The sequence below is a fragment of the Dermacentor andersoni genome, chromosome 4 (genome assembly GCF_023375885.2).
Source record: "Dermacentor andersoni chromosome 4, qqDerAnde1_hic_scaffold, whole genome shotgun sequence".
NCBI lineage: Eukaryota > Metazoa > Arthropoda > Arachnida > Ixodida > Ixodidae > Dermacentor > Dermacentor andersoni.
In genome coordinates this window covers 185,923,613-185,945,441 of record NC_092817.1, presented here as the reverse complement: position 1 = coordinate 185,945,441, position 21,829 = coordinate 185,923,613, and the positions used below count along the sequence as shown (strand labels likewise).

Sequence of the window (21,829 nt, the reverse complement as noted above, 5' to 3'; positions counted from 1 at the left end):
GGTGCAGTCGTGTGTAAAATTGCGGTTGATCCGTGCGATACCGGCGCGTTGGCACGTAAACACTACAACGCGTGATTCGACTGTCATAGTGTGGAAATAACGTTAACACATAGTAGCACCATGTTTGTGTCATGTGGCGGATTCTTGAACCTAGGCGTCGGCCTGGCTCGCCGCATGTGTCGGACGTACGTCACTGCCAAGGTGAAGATCGAGCCACTCGATCAGGCTTTCTTTCTTTATTTTTATTTCTTTCTACCTTACGCAGCGCCACTTCAGCGTTTATTTTTGTTTAGATTGCTGTTATTTTGCCGCTTTAGCATAATCTCGTTTGCCGGCTTCCGGCGACCAGACAGAAGAAAGCGGGTTTAAAACAGCACATTCAATTATTGCTTTCTATATCTTTTTCAAGTTCTAGTGCCCGTATGCTGTGTTATTACCTTTCTTAGCAGCATCCGGATAGACTTGGAAAACGTTACAAGCATAAATTGGTCCAAGTGACTGACCTTGACCCGCAGTGAAACATGAGCCGATCGGCGCCGGTCAGCACGCGATGCTACCAGCTGTTTCGTGCTTTGCGTTGTGTGCTGTAGGCTGCTCGTGTGCGCTGCTAGGTGAACATGGATCTCGAGAGAGCGTTTCACGGAACTTCGATTTTCCGAGCATAGCCGGGGTATATTGATCATACACCAGCCGCCTAAGGTCTGTTGCCCGACTGTTGTAACTCTCGCGGAGTATCTGTCAGCAGTTTGTAATTACGGTTATTTTCTCTGACGCTAATTGGGCATTCGTTTAATCACTCGCGGAAATGTTCCGTGTACGAAGCGCGTGTTCGTACATTTCTTTTCCGGCAATCCTATTTTGTTTCTGCCTGCATTAATTCAGTTGGCAGGATGGTACCGATGCTTCTGTAATATCGATCACTGCTTCAACTACCAAGTCACGGGCACGCAGTGGCCTGCCGACATCCGTACGCAGGTGCTCCTCCGGTCGCTTAAACCAGTTCTCCCAGCACATGTGGAATTCCATCAAAACCGAAGAAGGAAAAAAGAAAAAGAAAAAGTAGCCGCACATTTGTTTTTGTTCTTTGCTTGCCGGGAGCCGCAAAGGGAAAAGTCGCGCGACGAGCGCCCGTTGGGCACGTGACTTAATCACCCCAGCGATTGGCTTGACGATTGGGCTTTACGACTGACGTCAGCACGCGTCACAGCGAGGGAGAGGGTGTGGGGTATTTGAGTTCAGTCGCGGTTTCTGTGACCTCTCAGAACACGATTGAACTATTTCCGCGAGGAGGAGCTCCCCCAACCCCTTCCGATCAGAAAGCAAAACGGTTGTGTCGCGATCACTCTCACCTTGGTTCTTCGTTCCGTCGGCGCGGATTGTTGAGCGGAGAAGCGCACTCTTGGATATAACATGGTTGTTGCGGAGTTCCAACAATTCACACATCCAAAGGTTAGTGTTGGTGTCGCTGATTCAGTTTAAAGTTAATTGTCGCCCAGGTTTGAATCTGTAGTGCGTTTGAAAGTTATTCATCGGCATTTGTATAGAAGGAGGTAACTTGGAAACCTGAGCCAATAATACTGCAATTTCTTGTGCGTCCTTTTCTGATGAAGTCTTGGATTAATTAAGAAGGAAAAACCTTCATTATATTCTAAATGACAGTTATTACACTGAACTGAAAGGAATTATAGCAATACATGTGTGCAGATTGGAATGTTTGTACTGCTGCATGTCCTGGTAATAGTGTCAATCCAGGCAGAATTGAAGTGTTAAGCCCACACATAGCGATGCCTGCATCGAATTTTGTGACAGTATAGATTAGCCATTTATAAGCAAGCATCCGGCTGCTTTGGCACATGCAGCTGTGGGTCATGTGATATGTGCAGCTGTTGGGAACTGACTCGTCCAAGTGCAGCTGTTCTTCTACCACACGACATTTTTAGGCAATGTCAGTTTGCCTATTTTTGCACTTCACATTGTAGGTGTAGCATTCTTTTGCAGCCCAGTTGTTGCTATGTGCTACATGCTTCATTGTGTAGTGCTTTGGAAACGTTATTGATAACGTCAAAAAGTGGATGGCAAGCCTAATTTTCAGCTTGAAAGAGTACAGAGATTTGCACTTGATTACACAACATTAAATTTGTGACATAACTTGCTTTTACTGAGACTAGCAGTCTTGCTTGTTCATCATTAGGCAATATGCAGGAAAATTCAGTGCGCTAGAAATTTTCTCTTGCATCCTTTAGAAGGGCCTTCGGCCGTGAGCTTAGGATTCAGTTGTATTAAGGCATACACATTCACATCTTTAGGCATCAGAGAAATCTGCATGTCAATAAGGTAAATATGATATCGATAGAAACTCCTGGACTCATGGTCAAGAAGTCTTATCTTACTTTGGTTGCTTGATATGCGTTTTAGAATATGCAAATCACTGCCTCATGGGGGGGGGGGGGGGGGCATGTCCCCATTGTGCATGTTGTACTGCTGCGAGTTCTCAGAGTTGAGTTTCTGAGTTGCTGTGGATCTCTGAGTTGTAAGCCTTGGAAGTTCTGGGTGGGAGTGTGCTTGAAGTAAGGGCTCATGTGGAAGCTGTAATTGCTGCAGCAATGCTGTGCCAATGAACGTCAGCAGCATAAGCTACACTGCAGTGGCTCTTTAGACACTCTGTCTGCAAGTGCCTCAAGTGTTGTGCCAGAGGCAGTGTAGAATACATTTTACTCTGCAGCCCAGCAGAGAATGTAGTACTTATGCTGCACCAATGCCGAATGTGAATTTGTGACCGTGTGTCCCATTACTGTTTGCATATTTGCAGAACATTGGAAGCTTCCCAGACTATGTTAAAGTGGTTGAAGTGGGCGCCAGGGATGGCCTTCAGAATGAGAAGGTATGTGTAGTCTCATTCCTTTTGTTCTCATCTCTCTTGTTTAGGTGCCGTTGCTTGTTTCATCATCATCTTATTGGGCAACTTTACGAAGGCTAGACTCCTCTCACTACTTGCATTCGTGGCCAAAAATTAGTGACTCATGCATGAAAGAAATATGTAATTATACATCATGTAATTCGGTGTAACATTAAGTCTGATGCTATCACGTTGCAAAATATGACGCATGTAATGTGTGCACGAAAAGTGTCACATCTAGGAACCTACATACAAGCAAACAAGCAAAGTTACCCATTTCTGCGAGCAGCAGCCGGGGCACACCACATGCGCCTGTGACCAAAACACAGTACGTCGCATAGTAGAAATGCAAAGATTCACAAATAATGCGTAATTTGACGAAGTCTCAGGTCCACAAGTCGTAGCTGTAACGTAAAAATTAGTTATTCCGTGAGAGCATCGCGGACTGAAATACAGCTGCACTGTGAAACATAAGACTTCTACAATTGCACCACTTGTGTGGCTGAAATGAAATGGAGTTAAAGGGCTCAACAGGCAATTGAATGGTATCAATAAGCAAATAGATAGTTGAGACACAAGTCATTATTGCAACTTGGATGCCACTTGTTGCATTGCAGCTTTAGTACACTTGTATGTATCTAATGTGTATGCGTCCCATGGAAATGATGAGGTATTCGGTGCAAACACCACCATGGCTGTTGTCAAGCAACTGTCCCATATTCTGTGGTCACATTGACACATCCTCTTTCATTACCGGGCCTTGGCACACTAGGCACAATGTATGCCAAGGGCAGGAAGACAATGGCAGTTACCCATGTGCCGCAGCTTCCTATATTTGTTTTGTGTCCTACTTGTGGCAGCTTACATTGCGCCCTCGGAACGTTCCTTGCTTGTGCACTTGTATTCATAAATACTGCATTTGTGCACACATACTCAGCCTCCTCCCCACCACCGCACACTCTCAGAAAAGAGAAAAGAAAAAAAAAAACATTGTGTGCAACTCGTTCAAGAAGCCAGCTAAACAACCCAGCACAGTTAACAGCACATGTGCTAGGATCATAATTTCATTTGCTATGCTAATTCATTTGAGTATTTTACCATGCACAACGCACGAGCCGTGATGTTCTGCACTAATGTACCTCATTAGTTTGCGGTTGAAGTGTGTTCACAGGTCGGAACTTGCATTCATGGGTCACACTTTGGGAAAACACTGAGTCACCACCCTTACTGCTGTTCTCTGTTCACATGTGGTTCAAGTTGACACCAGAGTAGAGAATAATTACTAAGTTAGATAGCACAATAAATACACTGACTACAATGCATGTCAGTAGCTTGAGTATTATTAGGATCACAAATGAGAACATTTTTGCCCTCATTTATGTGCTAGAAGAGATCACACTGTTGGTTTCCCAAGCAAATGCATGAAAAACATGAAGATATTAGAAAATATGCATTATTTTTCTGCACGAACGCGATGCACCGCTTCACTACTGCAAAAATAATTGCCCTCAGGCAAACCAAACTGCGCAGCAAGAAGATTTGGAACCAACAGGTACGAAATATGGGGGAATTGTGCGTGCAACTGTTTAATGCATTAAATTCTGTACTTTCACTTCAATTTCCCAAAGGGTTATTCGGTTTTGTGGGCGAGAGAAGTTGCAGGCGGACTTGGAAAAAAATAAATAAATATATATATATATATATATATATATATATATTGATAAGGCTACTTATCTTATTCACTTATGGCTACAGCTACAAAGAGATGAACAATGTGACGCGAGTTCTGGTATCGCTCTCTTTCTTTCGTGATTGTGTGTGTATAACGACGGCCTCGCAACTAAAGATTTATTTAGGAAATGGCAACGGAGGGTCCTGACTGCCCACATGTAAGGCAGGATCTATTTCATTAACTTGTCTCCGCCTGTAAGTTATCGAGAGGGGTATTACATAACGATTCAGGTAGTGATGTTAAACGACTCACCGTTATTGCTGTCATCAGTCGCAGCAAATCTGGCTCCAGTTTCAATGCAGACGTGTTCCGCATGGCTCACGACCGAAACTTAGCTTTCGGGCTTACATCTCCCCTTGCAAACCCATCACTGCACCCCAAGTTAAACAATGCATGTTATCGATGCGCAATAAACTGGTTTTAGTACAAGATAAGCAACCAGCTCAAGTGTACGAACCAATGAATCCGTGCCTGCCGTGCACGCGAATGTACTGGTAAAAATTTAAATCCAGGCCAGAGGTCACGTGGGTGGTCGATAATGCTGAACGTTATTTTGTGTTTACAATGGCTGAAAGAAATCGGAGTAAGTACTTAAAGGTGCAGTGCATCATTAGAAATAATAGTTTTGCACTCTTTGTCATGTAACAAGATCGCTTCGATTAGAAAGTTTGTAGGTTAAAATTGCACTTACTACGGCGCTCGCCTCTAGTGGGAGATATCACACTCACCAGGGTACTATTTTAATTGGTGTACTATGCCTATTTTTTAGCATCGCCGTGCAGTCTATTTTTTCGCCCTCTGTGGCCATTTGTTGAACTTGAGAGTTCAGGGCCTGATTGAACCCCGTAAATCAGTCTTCAGAATTGAAAATGTCTGTCACAACTACTTCTCTGCGTGGGTACTTTGACTGCCCATGCGACACCATACGACAAACTTTGTATTTATCCTGGTGATCTGGCAGCTTTATGCTTTGGGATTAGCAGTGTTTACCTAATGTGAGGGCTCTATGATGGGACCAAAGACTGGTTGTTCCATCCCATCGGCATAGGGGAAGTCTGTGCACAGGAGCCAAATTAAAAATGCGCTTTTCTGGCAGCTTCTTTTTCTTTACGCGGGGCATTCTTTTTTCTGCAAGGCCTTTCTTTATAATGGCAATTTGAGAGAGTTATCACCATTGCTCAGCCAGGAAGATTGCACTGTGCAGTGCGAGTTGTCCAAAAGGGCCGTTGTATTGCTCGAGATCTGACAACGTGCTTTTTACTTGTGCTGCAGTTTTGCACTTCCTCTCCTTGTCTGCCTTTTCATCGTTCCTTATGCCTTTGCGCTGCTTTCACGCTGCAGGAGATAGTGCCGACGAATACGAAGATTGAACTTATCAACAGGCTGGCGAGTTCGGGTCTCCCTGTTGTGGAAGCGACAAGCTTCGTTTCACCCAAGTGGGTCCCTCAGGTGAGCAAAGATAACGTCGCCCTTGAGTGTGCTCGGACAATGTCATCTTCGGTTTTTCTCATTTTCACTCTTTTTGCACTTCAAGGTCATATACGAAAGGCCCGTGTCATGAATGTATGTTAAAATGAGTATGCCTCGTGAGCTCACCTTGATACTTTATTAAGAATTTAATGGCCTTGAACTTTTATGTATTTTTTGCCCTTTTTTTGCTATTTATTGCCCCCAAAAGAGTGGTGAAGCACTGATTATAGAAAATCAGTACTACTTTGTAAGTTCACTTGGGAAACGATGTTCCATGAAAGTGGAAATAGTTATCTACTTGTAGGTTGCATAATGCTACCGAAAAAAGAGAGGCAAACATGCAAGTTTTTTATAGGAAACTTCAGAGATTAGAAAAATTTAGTGGAGGTCCAGGGATTGTACCCAAGTCCAACACCTATCCGGAGCCATTGCTCCGTATCTGAGCTAACCAGGAAGTTAGCAGATCACTGAGTGAGACCAAATTAATCAATATCTGAAAGCACAAGAACACTCAAAAAGAGAAATCGGTTCTGTAGCAACACCTTGAGGTGGAAAAAGTTTGCTAAAAGGAAAAGTTATCACCGACCTGGTAGTAGCCCAAATATGCAAAGCAAACACAATAGGGATATTTAAAATAAAAAGCTTTGCACTTGAAGAAAATTTTGGCCTTCATAGCTTCGTGCTACTGTTAGGTGGATGGCAATCTTCCTTTTAATTGAACATTTTGACTGACTTTATCGCTTATTTTTTATTGACGAAAATCGAGCCTGCCTGTTGGATAGTTCGCTGCTTGTTCTTACCATTTTCTTTACGGATGGTCTGTTTTGGTTGGTTTCCCCACAGGGTCTCAGTGTCTGATTATGCCAAAGGTGTCAATGTGAACTTGTTGGCACATCTTGACTAAAGGCAGTTGAGCGCACAGGCCCCTGTGCACCCAATGTGCCCTCGCGTTTTTCTGCGCTCGACCAACTTTAGTCTGGTCTCGCCTCCATTTACTGAGACTTCACTTATAATTCAGTGTGCATGTTCTTCGTGTTTAAAATTTGTGACATAGTTTTACTGTGCTGTTACTCCGCAATCATTTCATTTGAGCATTTTTCTCTGGTGAGGCCCGTAATGTTTGTGTTGTCCTTGTTGCGTAAATTGCTTGCCGATTCCCTGTTCACAGTGCTATTGCCAAGAGAGTATTGAACACAATGAACGGCCACACTTGCCCTGTTCCAGATGGCAGACCACTCGGAGGTGCTGAGGGGCATTGAGAAGCACAAGGGTGTCAGCTATCCGGTTCTTGTGCCCAACATGAAGGGCTTCAAAGAAGCGGTGGGTGCTTATGTTTGTTACATTACGCTGCAATTGTTTGCACTCTTTTTGTTTTGAATATAAAGGCCATAATGAAGTGAACACCCGTCGGCAGTAGTCCAGTGGCTTCTGGTGTTGCACTGCAGAGTTCGAGGTCGTGGGTTTGGTTACCGGCCGTGGCGCCACATTTTGGTGGGGGCAAAATGTAAAACCACTCAGATGCATATTAAAGAACACCACGTGGTCAGAATTAATCCACAGTGCGCATTACCGCGTGCCTCATGCCGTATTTACTCGAATCTAACACGCACTTTCTTTCTCTATAAAACGGATTCAAAAATTGCGTGCGCGTTAGAATGGAGTACGACCCTAAATCTGTTACCATATTGCCATCAGCATTTCAATATGGCCACCTCGTACACGCTTCAAGCTTAGCTGCCGTAGCTTCCTCCGTGTGCTGTATAGTACATGTGCTTAGGTTAGTCCACCATCCATCTTCCCTCTTTTTGTGTTTGCTCTATCAGCACGGAAGTGCCGACTGCGAAGACACGCAGAGTGTTCATCATGATGCCACAATTAAAAGGAAAGTCATCACGTGTGCGGAGTTTGCGCGTAAATCAGGCCGCATCATGGGCGTTCGGAGCTCCTGAAACTTGCGTGTGGGACTGGCGCAAACAGGAGAGGCGTTCTATTCCAGCGGCTGCTGCGTAGGCACGACCGTACGGCCCCTATTTCAAAAACAATCTGCGATGGAGACAGTCGACGTATCCAGGTGCACCGCACTGTGTTGTCATTGCTTAGTTCAGCTTGAAGTGAGAGGTCGCACAAAGGTCAATTGCTACCGCACTTTCTCCACTCCAGCGTTCCGATAAAAAGTTTCCATGGTCATTCAGTGAGACGTGTTCATGTTTGCTTGTGTGCAGGTAACACCTTGCTTGTTAACTAAGTTAATAAGCAAATGTTTAAAGGTTCATACGGCCAATAAAACTACTATCCTTACTTTTCACACAGCTGTCTACTAATTTGCTATCGCAATCAATGCTTCACCTTTCAGGCAAAACTGTGCCTTTCTTTATTTATCGAAATTTTAGTGCATTGGGAGTAAATCTTTGTTTTTCCAAATGAGAGAAAGTTGTATTTTTGTATGAAATAATAAGGTGCGCGGTATTGTGAAGGACTTTTCTTTTTTTAGGTCATGGCAAATAGGTGCACGTTACAATCGAGGGCGTTTTTTTTCCCCCCTTTTTTGGTCATGGAAAACGGGTGCACATTACAATCGAGAGCGTGTTAGAATCGGGTAAATATGGTGATCATATTGTGGTTGTCACACGTAAAGCCCCAGAATTTCATACGTTTGATGGGAACAATAAGAGCAGTAGCTTCCCATTTTAAGGATTGCTTCTGTGTAGCCTTGGTCAATCAGCGCATATCATTGTGTGTCTTTGCAGCTCATACAGTTTTCAGTGGAACGAGAAGTTAACTAAAAAGTTTGGAGCATTAGTAGCATTTTAGTGAGGGCTAACTAAGCTGAAACAGCACAACTAAGCAAGGACACACAAAGAAATGAATACTGCATGCCTGTTCTTTGGCATTTGTTTATCCGTGCATCCTTGTTCTAGTCGCGCTGTTTCAACTTAGTCCTATACCTTTGTATATATAAAAGAACACACATATTAGAAATGACGGTGCAGTTTTTCTAAAGCTTTTGCAACCATTAAGTTATTGTTGTTCCAGCCATCTCCCTCTAGAAAGCCTTCAGGATAACTTGAACAATAAAATTTGTTCTTAATACAGTGGGATTTCATTAATTTGACTCTGATTAAATTGAAATACATTGTTTAAAATACATTGTAGCACGAATAAGCAACTTAGAAAAGCAATTGTACCTATAATAGGGCAGAAGGCTCATACAAACAGTTGAAATCATCATCAAGTGTTGTAGGTTCACGAGTGTGCCTCTATTGTGTTCCAAGGGACCGCACAGTGATTTCCTTGCTTTGTTACATAATCTTGTTCATATATTTGTTGATATAATAGGCCGGAATTCTGTTTTGTTGTGTGTATTTGTTCAGCTGGAGACGTTTAAAACTTGATAAATCATCCATTTGCAGTACCTAGGAGTATAAGTAGGGGTTAGCTGTATTGCCCACTAAGAAGTTCTTATAAGCGCAGACCTGTTTAGAACTGACATGAATGTGATAGTTAATGCAAAATAGACACTTGAGAGCTAACTTTGAGTGATGTAATAATTCAGAGCCAAACTAACGCTGACACAAAACCTGCTAAAGTTCTATTATATTTATTGTCTGAAGTCTATGGGGAATTTGAAGTGCATCGCTAGAAGTTTGAAGCAAGCTTTATAAGGAACATCTTTTATACTGCCTTTCTTGTGAAAAACAAGTATTTTAAGGTATAGCTTCATCTTTGGTAAAGTTATAAATCGTGGTACCCATTACTGAATGCTACAGCGTTACCTATATGCAATGTTCTCATCCTTTCATTCACATCTGCAGCTTGCTGCCGGGGCCAAGGAAATTGCCGTGTTCGGAGCTGCGTCTGAAACATTCACACAGTGAGTGACTTAGGCGTGGTGCTTGCCTTCGCCAACTCTTCATGACTCTCTCAGCCTGTGCAGATGATCTGAATGCTAGTGATAGTAGTGATACAGTTAATAAGACTGAATAATTGTAAGCTAGGTAAAAAAAAATATATACATTGTTAAGCATCTTGAAACCGATAATATTAAGCAGTCTTTCTTATCCTTATTTTAAACTGAGCATGTTGAGTTGCTCAGTGCTTTTTGCAGCGTGTGTAATAGCCAACAAGTGCATTGGGCGTGCAAGCACTCTCTGTACAAATAGAATGAACCTGCTGTTGCATTGGCAAAGACGAGCGTTTTTGTGATTGTAAAGCTAGCTTTAGGATAAGGACTGCAGAGAATCACGTGGTGTGTGTTTATTAGGAAATGACCAGGCATAAGGTCAGCTCGCAGAAGATGGGAGTGATTGCAGTTTCTTGCTCAATCGTGAAGCAGTGATCAGTCATGCTCAGTGTTGTCAGAAGTGGACAAGTTCCCAAAGAACTGCATAAATGGAATTTTATGAAACCTGTCCCTTGGAGAATTGTGTAGCTCACAGTTTCAAAACACTTCCCTCTAATGGTTTCTCTTTTTCTTTATTGACTTGTAGGAAGAACATCAACTGCAGCATAGAAGAGAGCATCAAGAAGTTCTATGATGTCATCGAGGCCGCGAAAGCAAACGACATTAAAGTCAGAGGGTGAGCTTTCATTCTTATCTACTTTTGCGGTTGTATTTCTGGGAGAAATATGACATGATTCTGTTTATTCAATATCTACTGCCAAATTATTGTTGCAGCCACAAATATGAACGGTAAACAGGCAGAGACAGCGCAAGTTGGTACAAGTGCATTCTTGAACTGCGCAGTTGAACATGGGACAAGCTTAAGAAAATTCGCCAAGGACAAGTGCAGCCTCGCAACTGAATTTATTGAAATGAAACACAAAGTATATGTATGCTGGCAGTCTCTCCTACATACACCACCTCATCTACTAATGTAGATGCAACTGTCACAACTACTACTATCAACTACTATCACATAGTATTTGTACACTACATACATAGTATCACACTACTACTATGTGATAGTTGTAGATAGTTGATAGTTGTATCCATAATGTGGCGCGCAGTAGTGTTGCAGAAGTCGCATGGTACCTTTTCATTGCGGGGTGCTGTTCTCGTTGTGACGATTGCATTTATGAGGCTGACGTAATGTGCAGCTGCTGCCACTGTCGGGCCTGCGTCACCCGTGCTGTCGCTTTCCGTGCTATCCTTATCAGATTCGCTAGGCGACACTTCGGCAACAACAGAGGCAACGATGGCGAAAAATCGAACCTCGTAGCCAACATTTCTTTGCAGTCGCAGCAGCGCTGCCGAGCAACTTCTTCGCATTCCAAATGTCACACACCGTAGTCATCAGTAGACCCATGTTGCGTGCCGGCGCCAACTTTTCGCGTCACATTCGATAGCATGAACGATGTCTAATTTTTCTTCTAAGCTAAGCACCCAACGTCTTTTATATGCGAGTTTAGGCATGATGCGAGTTCTCATTTGCACGGCGCCGAAATGATGTTGATGTTGATGTGGCTTAACGCGCAAACACACAGGGTGCTTGGAGGCCGTTCTGCCAGGCTGCCCAATGGAGACGACGTTCCGCTGTGTTTGCGCGACGAAAAGTAGAAACACCATGTGTTAACTGATATGTACGCTATAAGCTGGTACGGTTTATGCCGATACAAAACACATTATGTTCAATGGCTGCTGAATCAGGGATTTGACTTTACTACTTTTAAAACGAAACTACTGTTTAAGTGGGTACAGTTTAACGAGGTTTTACTGTAGTTCGAAAAAGTAAGCCCCACAGGGTAAGGGTGAAAGCTCACACGAGTGTCATAGGGCTCATCCGTGTTTGTTGCATGGGATCTTGTTCTTGTTTTTCATGCCTTGTTCCTTAAACTAGGATATGTCACCAACTTGCACCAGCAAAAGGTCTGCTACATATTCAATAGCTGTTGTTCTAAAAGCAACAGATGATCACAATTCATTCACCCAGTGCCAGAAATTAACCAGAGGCCCTTTATTTACTTAAATGTTTGTTTATTTATTTATTGCACCCTCAGAGCATACATTGCATTAGAGAGAGGAGGGGCTTTAATCACGCAAGCAAAAAAAAAAAGACGATATAAGGCAGGAAAACACAACAAGCAAAAAAACAATGTCATAAAATAGGCTCATTTATTACACATACAAACAAAGCAAAAGGAAACAAAATAATATGCAAACTGAACAGATGTGAGCACGGAAAAAATACTAGAGCAGCTCGGAGAAGAATGCATTCTGCAGTGGTGCTTCATGGGACAGTCTTAAAATACCTGTCACATGCACATACGCCAGGATATGCAAAAAGCAGTATAATATGCCAATCTGGAGCAACGAATACATCAAGCTTAGAGCTTAGTGAAGCTGTTCAAGTGATCTTTAAGTATTATGGATCTTAATGCTGGCTGTCCTTAGTGATGATTCATCACCGATGAACATACAGCCACTTTGGGGCTCCCACACTGGTCGCGTTGCTGAGCGCACTCTCAATTTCCACAACCACAGCCGTACAAATTCCTAGCTGACCTTCAAGGTAGAGCCGGTAAAACTCACGTGACGAAGAGAAATTATGGATTACCGGTCCATAAGATCCCAGCGAAAAATTTCTCTTCTCGAGTGAGGCACACCCAAAGTAACATTTATTTTATAGCCATTGATAATTGCATTTCAAAGCAAAATTCGGGAAGCTGACACAAGTTAGATTGCTGGCCAATACGAAGCACACTGGCTTTCACTGCTGCACAGAGGCAACTGCGTAACGCTCCTTAACAGCTTCGCTGTGATTTCCAGCTTCGATTTAGCACAGTTGCCATTGGCTGTACTTACCTGATTGCCCAAAAATGAGGGATGAACACAGGCAAGACATACACAGCGCCATGTATGTCTCTTCAGTGTTTGTCCCTGGTTTTATGCACTAACTAGTCTGAATTTCCATTTGAGTGTGCTTTCCTGCAACTCCACGCTAAAACATGCTGGCTTTCTTTTTTTTATAAATACATGAAATGCACCATATGCACCGTACTCACTACAACTGATCTTGTGCCTCTTTTTCCAGATACGTGTCGTGTGTGGTGGGCTGCCCGTACGAGGGCGCCACGTCACCCGACGTGGTGGCCAAGGTGGCTGGCATGCTGTACCGGGCAGGCTGCTATGAGATTTCCTTGGGGGATACCATCGGCGTCGGCACGCCGGGAACCATGCGGCCAATGTTGCAGGCGGTGCTCAAGGAGGTAAGCTCGGCCATTTCTGTAAGCTTTTACCGTGGGTTAAGCCTGCAGAGGCTTTTTCATTGCCAAACACACCTTGCACATTTCCAAGTCACAGCAGACCTTCCAAACATCAGATCACATCGGCAAGGTAGCACCCCTACATCTTAGCTACCAAATTGACTGCAAACTGACTCCAGAGTTGGCTTTAAGCCAAAGCTAATTTCAGTTTAATTCAATTGCAGCAGTGTCCAGAGCCGACTGCATATGTCAACCTCTGTAGTTCGGGATGCTAATTTTTCAAAATGCAGGAGTCGGACCTATGCGCAGAATTACTAGTTTTTCTAGCTGCCAGTAGCCACAGCACTGGGAAGATGCAGCGGCCCTTCTTAAATGCCTCGGGGTTCGCATCTGTTGGCGTCTGCAGGTCCCAGCAAGCGCTCTGGCCGTCCACTGTCACGACACTTACGGCCAGGCGCTGGCCAACATCCTGACTGCCTTGGCCATGGGCGTGGCCGTGGTGGACAGCTCTGTGGCGGGCCTCGGTGGCTGCCCCTACGCACGTGGCGCGACGGGAAACGTTGCCACCGAGGATGTCCTGTACATGCTGCACGGAATGGGCATACCCACGGTGAGTGAATGCCCGTCCCACCGAGACTGCAGCTTTCTTATAGATGAAAATCACAGTCCACTTCCATCAATTTGACCCTGACAGAACCTGTGAAATTGATCTGATTACCCGGCAGGTCAAATTAAACGAGATGCAGAAAGAGTGGCAAACTTCATCACTGGTTCATTTGGAACTGTTTGTCAGATTCTAACACTGTCTGGAAGTAATTTTTTTGTTTTTAGCTTATAGTGGCTGGTGCTCGAACCCCAATTTACAGTTACCTTAGGACTCCGAACACTCTCTCTGAAAAATTTACTCTTTAATCACTGCATCAAATTTCTGTAAGAAAAAGTGTGAATATTGTGCGAGCAAATACGGCATATTGAATTTCGAGAGCTTTCAGTTTCAGTTTATTGTTAATTCAAGACACATCGTTCCTTGTTAGTAGCGTACTGGCTAGAGTCCCAAAGTCAAACAACTGCAGCGGGATGCTCGCTTGACAAGAAGATTGGTACAAAAATTCTACATTCATTGATACAGCAGTGTAAAATTATTAAATCTACTAGTAAATAAAAAGTGAACAAACTAGTGAAAATATAGTTGAACCTGGATATAATGAAATTGACAAATAGTTCATAGTACCATCAATAGCACACTATCGATATTAATAGTACATACTACAGAGTGCACTATCTACAGTGAACTATCGAGAGCGTAAAACTGTGAGACTTGCCACACGTGAATACTGCAATGTAAACTTGACGATGTATCTCTGTTTCCAAATGCATGAAGCGGGTGTTACTGATTGTGAGGAATCATTAAATATTGAGTCTTTTTTTTACTCTATCAATACAGTCAACATCCAATTTTTCAGACTCCCTAGAGGCATGCCCCAAAAAATGAATGTATACCTTTTACTGCCCCCAAGGGCTCAGATCACCACAGGCACGTATGAAATAGCTCTGAAGGCCTGCCAGTATACCTACAGTAAAACCTCGTTAATTCGAACTCGGTCATTTCGAAGGTTTTCTGCGGTCCCGTATTTTCCTATGTAAATTTGACCCGATAATTCGAACTGGCGGCCTAGGCCAACCCGGTTAATGTTGAAGATTTGGGGTGCTATGCGGCAATTCTCGATCCCCATTTCACTGCAAACCCGACGAAGCGATGGCTATTCAGAGCCACAAGGTGATGCCACATAGCAATCGCGATTATTTATAGACGAAGCGCCCGACCAGTAGTACTGCTAGCAAAAAAATCAGTCCACGGTACGCCCCGCGCACCGCCGAAACGCGCGCCTGCAGAGGAGAAGACGTGCTTCACTGCAACGCAGCGGGCGTACCGGTTTTTGTCACGTGCTCTTGTCCCCCACTCCGCACGCTCCTCGCAGTCGCAGCGGTCGCAGCATCAGCGCGTGTTCCGTGCCGCTGCCGTTCACCCATCCTCTCTCCGCACCTGCGGCGACGTGTGTGCACACAACCCCAGTCTGCGCCGTTTCTTTGTGTGCGGTGGTTAGGGGTGTTGTAGCTAGCGTGGTGTTCTTTCTTTCTTTTTCTGAACTGTGCAGAGGTGCCAATGAGCGAAGATGCCGAAGTATAAGACTTTAACGCTGCAGGAAAAGTTCTGCTTGATCCAAGAAGTGGGTAAGAACACGTGTTCCAACACCGAGTTGGCTGAAAGGCCCCGCGTGCCCTCTCGACGTAGTCAACAATATTGAAGAACAGGTCAAAGGTATCGGAGGCCTACAGCAAGACATATACTTCGAAGTGGTCGCGAGTACGGGCCCCCATGTGCCAAGATGTGGAATCACCTTTACTTCGCTGGCTGCAGAAAGCAAACGCAGCCCATCCTCCCGTCAGTGGAACGATGCTGTGGGAGACGGCCAACGACTTGGCTCTACAACTTGGGCACGAAGAGTTCAAATGTAGCAATGAATGCTTCAGCCGTTTTAAAGAGCGCAATAATATGGACCTTCGTAGCCGTCTGTGGCGAGAGCGGCAGCGCAAACGAGAGTGTCGTCAACGGCTGGAAGAAACACACGTTGGCTCCATTGCTTAGCGAGTGCCATGCAGAGGATGTGTACAACCTTGACAAGGCAGCCCTATTTTACAAGATGCTGCTCACAAAAATGTTCGCAGCGAAGGACACTGCAGTCAAGGGTCGAAAGCAGGGCAAGAAAAGAATTACCGTTCTGTTCGGTGCGAACATGTGTGGTAAACACAAGCTGCCGCTACTCGTAGTTGGAAAGAGTGGGAAGCCTCACTGCTTTAAAGATGCACGGCTGCCGTCAAGGGATGAGCTTATCTACCGGCACAACAAGAAAGCCTGGGTCACAGGCGCAATATTTGAAGATTAAGTTCGGCAGCTTGACAGCAAGTTTGCGGCCACAGGCAGAAATGTACTCTTCGTTGTAGATAATTGCCCGCCGCATGGTGACATCCCACACCTGAACGCTATCAGGATGGTAGTTCTTCGTCCGAACACCACGTCGATCTCGCAGCCAATGGTCCAAGGCGTCATTCACCACACGAGGAAGATTTATCTGCTCGAGCGCATGCTCCTTTGAGACAACAATGTCAAGAAGTAATCCATCGACTTCCTCGGGGCCATATGTGTTATTGTGTATGCATGGAGGCAAGTGGAACCCACTTTGGTCATGCGGTGTTTTGAACACACTGGCTTCTCGAAGGAAAGCACCGTCGATGCTGATGCTGACTATTCATATGCACTTGATGAAGAAGGAGCCAAATACAGTGGAACCCCGTTCATACGTTTTCACCGGACTGAGGGAAAAAAACGTAACAGCTGGGAAAACGCAACAGTGAGGAAAGCTCCGAAAATGAATGACAAAAGTGCAGCTTCAACTATAAACAATTTATTTCCACAGAGTGCGCTTAGAACTTAAAAAAGTCTAGAATGGTGGCTTGCCATTTCTTTCGCTCACTAGAAATCACCACACGTTTCTCAATAGCCTGGAAGGCCGCATTGCTGTCAGCGTCGCTGTGAGGTGCGACGTACCTGCGTAGAAGGTCCACAGCCGCGAAGGCTTCTCCAAAGCTAGGATTTGGCAACTCCCCGGCATCGTGCTCCTCGTCGTCACCGCGCCACGGCAATGGCAACGGACGAAGGAATATCCGCGGGAAATTTTGCCCTCTGTGGCATAATCATGCTAACGTGCTAATGATTGTTTAGTAGTATTGCTGCAGAGCGCGCGCGCGTCCGAGCAGCCCGGTTGCACGCAGCGTGGCGTAGTTTCGCGAGAAATGTAAAGAAGAGAGGAGAGCCGGCCCCATGGAAGAAAGAAATTGAGGAGAGGCCCTACCCCCTTCGCGCGCTAGGAGAAAAGTGTGGAGGAAGTGACGTAGTTGGTTCTCCTCTTTTTTGCTGATTTTTAATTTCTTTGCCGTAGCAGCCATGCCTTTCGGGCCACAATGGCGGCTCTGTTTTGGTTCTGTGCGCTCACACATGTCGCTCCGTAGGTTTCGTACCCTGGAAAAGGCACCGTGCGGGCAGGTCTGCGTTGGTCTCCGTGTTTTGTTGCGCTGCGTTATCTGGACCGCACTGTCCCGGATGTTGCTGTTGCCAGGTGGGACAGGAGGAACTAAATTTCGTGAAATGAACGCGCACGCAACGCTGTACGCAATGTACCGCACCACGGCAGTGGCAACGGACGAAGGAATATCCGCTGGGAATTTTGCCCTCTTTGGCGGAATCATGCTAACGTGCTAACGATTGTTTAGGATTGCTGCGGAGCGCGCGGGTCCGAGCAGCATGGTTGCGCGCAGCACGGCGTGGTTTCCGTGAGAAATGTAAACAAGAGAGGAGAGCTGGCCCGATAGGCAGAGCAACGCCATGAGCAACGCCAACTTCCGGCTTCACTTTAGCTTCACAAAGAGTGATGTCAGGGCCTCTCCTGAGTTTCCTTCCTCCGTGGCTGGCCCGATAGGCGGAGCAGCACCATGAGCAACGCCAACTTCCGGCTTCCCTTTAGCTATAGCTTCACAAAGAGTGACGTCAGGGCCTCTCCTGAGTTTCTTTCCTCCATGAGTCGACCCGTCCAACAACCATGCGGTGACCGTAATCACAGTGATGATAGCGAGAGTATTTTTCACGAATGGCCACCTAGTGGCGGCCTCTCGAACTGGCGTGTGGCTTCTTGCAGCCAGTTACATAGCCAAGCCCGGTCAAAACTCGTCAAAAGCCAAAATGGCGGTTGGAGCGCGTTGTCTACTTTAGCCCAGGCAGGTTCTGGTTGTGACACATCATGCAGGAACGTTTTCACAGCTACTACGTAACAGCGGGGTTCCTTATACATTGGATCCTATGGAAGCTATGCCGGGACCGGATGAAAACGACGTAGCAGCCGGGAAAATGCAGCAGTGAGGAACGTAACAGCGGGGTTCTACTGTATTAGGACCGCATCAATGCACTCTGCACCAAGGATAACAAATCCGATGCAGCCTGCTTCGCCAAGTATCTGAACTTTGAAAATGATCGACAAACATGCTACTCAGACTTGGAGAGTGAAGCTACTGCTGATGCGACCATGTACGATGACGACGACGACGCTAACGAGCCCTCCCGAGCACCCGCTCTCGGGGAAATTATTGGATCGCTGAACGTTATCCGCAGTTTTGTTGAATGCTACTCAAATGCTCCGCGTAGTTGGCCAACTAGAAAACATGACCCTTGGAACCTCAAACTACAGGACGTGGCATACCAGCGTCTCTGATTACTTTAAGTAATCCGAAGATTGCCGAATAAAGGTAGCGCATTCCTGCGACGAAATTATTTGCCTGGGTTGCATTTTTTTCGTGTGTTAAGTTAATTCTAAAACCCGCTTAATTCGATGATTTTTTGCTGTCCCGACGACTTCGAATTAACGAGGTTTTACTGTATTTGGCATATTGGTACCCATATTGTGACAGGAGGCAGCGTGTGTATAATTAAGGAATACATACTGTGTCTCGTGACAATTGCCCCTTCCCTCTATCGATATGTATCACCGCAATACATCACTTAAGCGTCACTGTGTAAAGCAGCCGCATTGCGGCGAAGCTGACTTTTAGGAAATGGCAAGGTGCAACGTTTCTTGCATTTTCGGAGCTTCGAAGCCACCAAAGAGGATTACAAAGGCGTAGTCGGCGCCATTGCTGACAGCAGTGAATGCTTTCAGTGAGGAACAAGGCACCGGGCAGCAACAAGCTTAGTAGCAAATGTTGAAGAAGCTAGGCTTAGCATTGCCGTGGCAGAGGCTACGGCTGCTAGCAGATCTGCATGCCGTTTCGAACCTGTGGTCAGTGCAAGAAGTCAGGGAAATTCTACAGCAAAGAGTTTCTTCGTCCAAAATTTCTGATGTTCTTATGCATTAACTCTGTGGGGTACTTGGCGGTGCCGTGAAGGCGTCTGAATTGTCGGGCATGTCTGGAAAATCGATTGTTGACTGTAGTTCTAAAATGCTGTTGATATTCAATTTACCGATAGTTTTGCATAACTATTGACGAGATTTCGTTTGTCCTCTTTCCTTGTCATGCATCCCTGCATTGTCCCTCACATTCAGATGTGTACCAACAGGCTCAGATAAAGCACTGTGATAACCCTGTTCCCTTCTGTGCATTCATTTGCAGGGTGTTGACCTTCAAAAGGTGATCAGCGTGGGTGACTTCATCTGCAAGGCGCTCAACAGGCCAAACAATTCCAAGGTGTCGCGAGCCCTGAGCAGGCTCTGAGTCACACGTGTAGCCAGTCTTCACCGCTTCATTCCGGAAGCCAAAGCCCCATCACTCCCATCGTCATCATCACTGCCCAATGTTGGTCACGTTGGCTCCTCCCTGGCTCCTGTCGGCACATTGCTGACTTGGCTTGGAAGGTGGCTCACCACTATAGTCATTGTTTTCATACCGACCTCAGCAATGTTTTTTTTTCTGATGGCCTTGTATTTAAGAACCTCATTATTGAGCAGTTCATGTAGTCACCGCAGATGCTTTGCGCGTATTTATTTTCACGCAGTACCTTATCGCTTAGGTTAATTATATGTACAGTTTCATCGTATACTTCACTTGTGCCATTTCTTTTGACACATCTGTGTTACTGTGCTGTTTTGCATATTCAAAGCAGCTTTTGTGGTCTGGGTCAACACACGGTCACCAGGATAGTTGAAGACCTCTGATCATTACTATTTCTTTGTAACTTATGTAATTAAATTAACTCGAGTTTGGTGCTAGTGAGATGTGTTAGCTTATAGATCTTACGTTGATACATAGGGAAGACAATGAAGCCTGTTACCAGAATGTTGTACACATGAACATTGCACTGGAAATAATTCATTAAAGTTTATTTGATGCAACTTGTTTCTTTCAGTACAGCCTGATGGATTATTTTATATATGTGTTGTAAATCATTGCCTTTGTTCACTGGATGCATGCATTCTGTGGCTTTCTTTGTTGGTGTCAGTGCAAATGTAACGGGAATTGCCTGTGTCTAGCTTCGTGTTGTGAAAGTTTGTCATTTTCCAGTTGAAGGCCAAAAGTTTCTCAGATTGTGCACTGTGATAGTGGCATAAGAAAACACACATTTCCAGCAGGGATATCCTTTACTGTTCCTTAAGAAATGTTTCATGATGTTTTTTTTTTCTTGCACTTTTTTTTTGTGAGCATACACATTCAAGGACAGCATCCATGCTTTGACAATCAAGCTGCCTGTACCTTCTGTATAGAGCTTTATTTTATAAGCTTCAAAATGCAGTTGTTGACAAATAAAATTTGTTGCTACAAGTCTGTTGTCTTGGTCTAGTTACTGGCCAACACAGCCTGCAGTAGTCAACAAGTACGGTGAGGCTTTTCGTCAGTGTCCTGAATACATATCTTAGTGAAATTAGATACAAGAGTCTCAAGCTGCGTGATACTTCGATCTAACAGTATTTAACTGTTTACAACTTCTTGTCCATAGAATTGCATATTTTTTTTCATTACAATATAATAAAATTTCACTGCCGCGCGTAGGAATATTGAAGTAATAAATGGAAACTGGCCGCAGATGCAGATGGTGAAATTGCTGAATTACATAGCTGCTTGGGAACACGTTTCAAATCCCGCAACAGAAAGTGGCCACGGAAGCGGAGCAGTGTCCATTAAATATTAGTAACAGTACAATAGTTGAGCGCAACTTTAGAAGTCAGCGGCATTTGCCCCTCAAAGGCGGGTGTACACGAGCCTCCACAAATGGACAGGCACGCTAGACTGACGTCGTGAGCAAGATGGCCAGTGACCCCGCCGACGGAGGGCATGGCAACTCGCGCTTCGAACTGGACCGAGTCACATCAGCGGGACTATTCCTTTAGTCACGGAGGGTAATCGGCTGCTGCGCTTCAGTCATCTGGGTGAGGCTTCTGCCTTCTTAAGTTGCAGCCAGCTGTAGTAGTTCTAAACACAAGACACCCTCGCTTTCATGCTGTGTATAAAGTCCAATTGCGATTAGGATCGCATTGTGCCCTGCGTCACTTGTGCTTTCTGTGCGAGGGAAAGCATGCCCGAGTGGGCCGAGAGGGACGGTGGCATAATACGCGTCTTCCCTTGAGCAAGAGGGGTGGGAGGTGAGCAAGCACATGGTAACATTATCAGGCATGTGCTAAAAGGGGTGAGGGCACGTCTCCTCTAACCCGACCATCGGTGCGCATGGCGCAGCTGGTCGCACATGCTGCCTGCGCGCCCTATCTTGGAGGTAATGCCCCATTTTATTGCACATTTAGTGCTCGAGGTTGCGTAATCTCCAGTTTCAGAGGTGCATTGAGCGAGGGGCAGATGAAGCGTTCGCTCCCCTCTGCCTGTGCTGTTTGCCACACCAACGCTGCTACAGCAGGTGTTCGTGGTCATTGAGCACAGGGGTGGGACTCTTCCGCCAGTTGCACCATTTGGATAGAACTGCAATTTCCTTCGCCAAA

At 45.2% G+C, this 21,829-nt stretch overlaps 1 protein-coding gene across 2 annotated transcripts; it reads left to right on the top strand.

The window, feature by feature from the left end:
- The first annotated feature begins 12 nt into the window (after positions 1–12).
- Hmgcl (hydroxymethylglutaryl-CoA lyase) lies at positions 13–20,663 on the top strand. 2 transcript variants are annotated; one of them, XM_050177750.3, is made up of 9 exons: positions 13–201; positions 2,810–2,881; positions 5,970–6,077; positions 7,323–7,418; positions 9,911–9,969; positions 10,586–10,675; positions 13,130–13,304; positions 13,708–13,911; positions 19,518–20,663. In XM_050177750.3, exons 1-9 carry the CDS (start codon positions 121–123, stop codon positions 19,617–19,619), a joined length of 987 nt encoding a protein of 328 aa, XP_050033707.2. In that variant the 5' UTR covers positions 13–120; the 3' UTR covers positions 19,620–20,663. The 2 variants fall into 2 exon arrangements, with proteins under 2 accessions (XP_050033707.2, XP_050033708.2); XM_050177751.3 differs by lacking the exon at positions 13–201 and adding an exon at positions 335–1,449.
- Positions 20,664–21,829: the final 1,166 nt, after the last annotated feature.